The sequence below is a fragment of the Fragaria vesca genome, linkage group LG6 (assembly GCF_000184155.1).
Source record: "Fragaria vesca subsp. vesca linkage group LG6, FraVesHawaii_1.0, whole genome shotgun sequence".
Taxonomy (NCBI): domain Eukaryota; kingdom Viridiplantae; phylum Streptophyta; class Magnoliopsida; order Rosales; family Rosaceae; genus Fragaria; species Fragaria vesca.
In genome coordinates, this window is record NC_020496.1 from 36,253,023 (window position 1) to 36,258,583 (window position 5,561).

The 5,561-nt window shown below is 37.8% G+C and overlaps 1 protein-coding gene across 1 annotated transcript; it reads left to right on the plus strand.

Moving 5' to 3' along the window:
• Positions 1 to 3,156: 3,156 nt before the first annotated feature.
• On the plus strand, positions 3,157 to 4,352 carry LOC101305790 (wall-associated receptor kinase-like 8-like). The gene is made up of 2 exons (XM_004306254.1): positions 3,157 to 3,175; positions 3,281 to 4,352. Exon 2 carries the CDS (start codon positions 3,315 to 3,317, stop codon positions 4,350 to 4,352), a length of 1,038 nt encoding a protein of 345 aa, XP_004306302.1. The 5' UTR covers positions 3,157 to 3,175; positions 3,281 to 3,314.
• Positions 4,353 to 5,561: the final 1,209 nt, after the last annotated feature.

The following is a 5,561-nucleotide window of genomic DNA, read 5'->3' on the forward strand; positions in this document are numbered from 1 at the left end:
ATTATGCCTTTGCGTGTTCATTCCGGATTTACATGGACTCTTGATGGATCAAGAGATGCCAATATGTATCAACATCCGAAGAAAAAGATCTTGGGAAGACATGTCTCAATAAAGCACTCGATGACTGTATTGATGATGATTTTCTATCAATCGGCTTAGGCGCTCTATAACTAGTGAGGCCTACATATACTCCCATGATTAGTCAAAGTCTTTGCTCTAAAGAGAGATCCATTGTTTTGTCTAAAGCAAGATGACAAATATGTGTTAAGAGATGGAGTTCCCATCTAAGTACAAAAAGACGCATCAATGTACTCAACACAATACGAAAGACTTGACATCTCATTCGCTATGAAAAGTTGTAAAGCTAAGTATAGCTATGCGCCCACGCAACGCCAATGTAATGGCAGTAACTCCTTTTTCAATACTTAATGGTATGAAAAGTTGAGGCTTATTCTATCCCTACATAAAAAAGACACATCAAAAGTGAAATCAGAATCTGCCAAGTTTCGTAGGTCAACTTCCATGGAACCTATAGGAAATCTCACTCACTGAAAAATGGTGAAATTAGTACCATTGGAAAGGTCTATGTGTCTACTTTCCAGAGACACCAACCACTTGATCATACCTATCATATTGAGTGAGTTATGGCCGTTTTCGTAAAGTAGGACGAATCTGTCCGAGAATCTGATTTTGGCAAAATAGTCAACTTCGGCGAGATTTTGTGAACAGCTCCTGATGAACCAGAATGTTTGTAATATACGGTTGGAAAGCTAAATGAGTCTAGTTTCCAAAACCATTTACGGTTCGTTCATATGTATTTCCTAGAGGAAGTTACGACTGTTCTAGTAATTGAAGGTCATGCTGCGCGAAAATCTGATTTCCTGCACGAACTTATGTTTTGAGTTCACAAGCGGCCTTCTCCTCAAGATCTAAGTGTAAAAGATCATTTGAGGACAATACGGCATGATTTAGTTAATCATTGCCCAATGCCACATTTGAAGACATGTTAAAAAGCATTGACATGCTAAGTTGTTGAAACTTCCGTGATTAGTAAGAATCAGGAAGAGCCCTATGATTGATGTAAAGATCAGGGGGAGGTGCGATCTTCAGGGGGAGTCTGGCACATACATACATGTCACTATCAAATGTGAAGGGTGCGTTGTACTCTTTTTCTCCTACGATCAAGGTTCAGTTTTTCTCCCACAGGGTTTTTGTGACTTGACGAGGTTTTTGACGAGGCAACAGATCAGCACCATCGGCATATCAGCGCGCGGCACAAGGGGGAGTGTTCTAGGATATTCTCTATGTGTGCCTTGGCCTTATGCCAATAAGATATGTAGTTAGACTAGATCTATGTATTCATATCCTTACCATATTAGTATTGTGTAATTCCCTATATAAAGGGCTCCTATCAATGAATAAGATGATGATTCTCTTGCTATCTCTTTGTCTCTACACTTTATCCTTCATCAGATATATGGCACCCCTAAAATTAATAGTTGGTCTATTTTTATAGCTAAATTAATTAAAAATTTTGGTGAATTGCTACTTTTACGGTTTTAATGGATGATATAATTAAATTGATCACTTATTTTTGTCCTCCTTTTATATATCTAATTTATTAAAAGAAATTTTAATGTTGTTGTTTTTTTTAGATCATAAGAAAATTTGTATTTAATAGCTTTTTTCCATAATAAAATTACACAACAGTTTGTATTTATCAAAATGACCCCTCCCTTTCTTGTATTTGATAGTCTCATTAATCAAAACTTGAGTACAAGCGCACCGGTTTTTCATTAAAACAAAAAACAAAAACAAAAAACTACACCGAAAGATAAATATTTCAAATTTGCCCCCCTCCCCCCCCCCCTCCGACTTTTCAATTCCTAGCTCCGCCTCTGGTTATGTGAAGAACTTGATTCCTTCTTCTCACCAACTGACCCACCCCACCACCCATGCAAAACCCATCAGCCACCTCCTCAACACTGCCACCGCCAAGCTCCTCTCCCACTTCGCCGCCCCTAAAACGACATCGTCTTCGTCTCTCATCCCCACTCTTCAATCCACCTCGCCCCCGTCCTCCCCACTTCACCCCCACCCACTCAATCCTCCTCCTCAACCAGTCGCCATGAACACCACCACGCCAGCATCGGCTCAAAGACGACCTCGTCGTCGTTTTCGGACCAAGAGCCCTGGTCGGGTTCAGATACCAATTATTTTTTGGAAGGTTTGAATCGGAGACTTCAGTCATGGGATTAAACAGTGCATAGGCGGCCAGAGAGCAACTATGAATTGAGGTTTTTGCTTTATGTAATTTTATTTTTGCTACAGTTTTTTTGATTTTTTGGTAACCAACGGAATGGCTTGGTCAAACCAAGGAATGTTAACACAAGTGGCTGGTTCATGTGCACCTTGGTGCACTGAATCAGCTTCGGTATTAATGCATGTGAATGATGTGATGCATCAACTTTGTAAATTGAGTCCTCAAACTAGTAATATTAGTCTTCGAAGTTGTAATATGAGTCCTTAAAGTTGTAAAATTTTATAGTTACAACATTAGTCATCATGTGTTGTTAAAGTGGTAAAATATGTGCTTAAAGTGGTAATTGAGTCATCAAAGTGATTAAAAAAAGTTGTTACAACTTTTAGGACTCATATTACAACTTTGAGAACTGGATTACCACTTTAAGGACAAATGAAGATTAATGTTGTAACTAATTTTTTTTACAACTTTAAGGACTATTATTACTACTTTAAGGACTTATTTTATAACTTGAGGACAAAGTTGATGCATCACATGCATTAACACACTCTAATCTTACCCCAACATTATTTGAGTTTATTAAGGGTATGTAAACTTAGAAGAATAAGAGTCACATAATGATAATTTATCAAAAGTTTATCTTTTTAATTAATTGGGTATGTAGATCGACTTGCTGTACCGTCAAGTCATGAAGTCAAGAAGTTGATTTTCATATTTTCTGAGGCCATAGAAAACACAGAATGTTAATTCGATCTCGATCATATATGCTAATAAGCTCATAGCTTTGGACGTTCAGTCAATTACGGCAACCTACACCTACATAATTTCCAGACTGCGACAATTTCCTCCCATTTCTATAATTTCCAGACTGGGACTGTTTCCTCCCATTTCTATGATTGAAGCACGAAGGTGGTAGGAATTTCTCACTTTAATTTCATTGACTCCTTCTGTTCAGTTTACTTCTCCTCATATTTTCTTTTATAAAGCTCGTTAATGATCATCAATTTGCTTTTACAGCTTCTATCATACTACATATTCGATCGTTCACATAATGACGATGCAAACGCTAGTTCATCAAATAATATTCATTTTCCTGTTATGCATATGCCACTCAAGTACTACTGCTGCACGGTCTGCACTGCAGATGGCAGTGGGTGATTGCCAATCGAATTGTGGAGGTGTTACCATCCCGTACCCTTTCGGGATCGGACCTAATCAAAGTTGCTACTATGACGAATGGTTCCGAATCGACTGCAACAAGTCCACCAAGGGGAAGCCTTTCTTGAGGCTTGCCAAATTGGAGGTGCTGAATATTTCTATCAAGGGTACGCTTCGGGTGAACAGCCCCGTTACATTCTTCTGCGAGGATTATAATAGCTGGCCAGCTGTGTCGAATTTAAGGCAGAGCCCTTTCGTCTACTCTCAGAGTGACAATATATTCACTGCACTGAGTTGCGATAACCTTGCCTTGGTGAATTCCGAAAACTTCACCGCTGGCGGATGCAGGTCAGCGTGTGATCAAAGTTTGCACTACTTGAATTGCGATATGGGTATCAACTGTTGTCAGACTAGTATTCCTCCCTACCTCACTGTTATTTCTGCTTATTTACTTGGCCGAAAAGCTACAAGTTGCGATAAGTTTGCCTTCCTGGTTGAGAAAGATTGGTTCGAGAAAAACGCTCAATCATCAACCATTTCTCACTTCACGGCTGCCATGAAGAGGAAGCGCAAGGTTCCTGTGGCACTAGAGTGGCGCATAAACAACAACATTCGGTCATTTGAATTATTATTTAACAAGTTCATTGTTGGTGTTGATCAGTATCAAGATGATGTAATATTCGGTTATTACCGTAGTTATAACTCTGTTTCGTACGATAATTTCTCAAGGTGGGGGCACCCGTCGCTCCCGTCTTGCTATACATACACTTCTCCGGCGGACAATCGGTCGGAAATTATTTGTTCCTGCAGCTGGGGTTTCGAAGGGAATCCGTATCTCGGCGGTTTCGGAGAAAATTCATATATCGGCGAATATTCTTGTTGTAATGGTAATCCAAAATTTGGTCCTGTGTGTTTTGACAAAACTATATAGCCATCAAAATTAAGTATTTGTTCAAAACATGAATTTTTCTTCTTCTTTCAAAATGAACTAATCATTGATTAATTGTTTTGTTGGTGAGTTAAGTTCCAGACATTGTCTCATACCAATAAGGCAATAATTATGTGTAATTGGTTTCTTTTTCGTCCCCTCCATTGTTTCAGACATTGATGAATGCCAAGACCCTCACCGATGCTTAAGAGGCAAGTGCGTGAACGAGTTCGGTTGGTACCGATGTGAGGACGACAAGAGAAAAGCTAAATTGATCCTTGCCGCAGGTAGAGAATATAATTCATAAATCTATTAATTACAAGTTGCGTTTGTAGTTGTGGTGGTCCTGCAAATTCATTTGTCCATACACTTCATGCCCTCCATTCGGAATCTTCACACGAATCACACCTCCAACATGTATGGTAATTTGGTAAACAATCCAAACGAAAAAAACAAGATTAATTCAAAGAGCAGGCTTGTTTAGTATTGAGTTTTGGGGAATAAAATCACAAAACAATTTATATGTTACTTAACACTAATCTAATAAGCATGTAACCAAATTAATTTTTAATGCTTAATTAAAAATTAACAAATCTTATGTTAATTAGGGTCTTTCTCCTGATATTTTCTTGGCTACTTTTGTTCTGGTGCTTATCTCTACAGTATTAATATTAGGGCTAGTTTGGTATTGCTGTGACTTTAGAAAAAAATGTTGTTGTTGTACTGTGAAATAATCAACTATGAATTTAAATAGTTTTGTGTTTGGTTAAACATTAGTTTTAAAAGTACTGCAAAGACAAAATATACTAATTTCTATTGTTTTTAATAACAGCTGTGACTTGTAATTTTTTTAGAAAAAAACTGTTTTCTTTAATTTACCAAACACTATAAAATCTAAAATTCATATAGAAGCTGATTTTTTTTTTTAAATGAAGCTATACCAAACGGGGATGTAGCTCTACGATTATCTTGTATTGCTTACACTACAAGAAGAAAGACTTTAGCCGACGAAAAAAAAAAACAGGCCGACGAAACAATTTTTCGTCGGCTAAAGTACACTTTAGCCGAGGAAATTTTCCTTCGTCGGCTAAATTATATTTTCGTCGGGTATAGTCAACTTTAGCCGACGAAATTTTCATTTCGTCGGCTAAAGAATTTTTTTCGTCGGCTAAAGTCTGTGACTTTAGCCGACGACTTTAAACTTTCTTTAGC

What these genes read in the sequence shown, in the direction of transcription:
- LOC101305790 (XM_004306254.1), top strand. Translation starts at nt 3,315, where the DNA reads ATGACGATGCAAACGCTAGTTCATCAAATAATATTCATTTTCCTGTTA.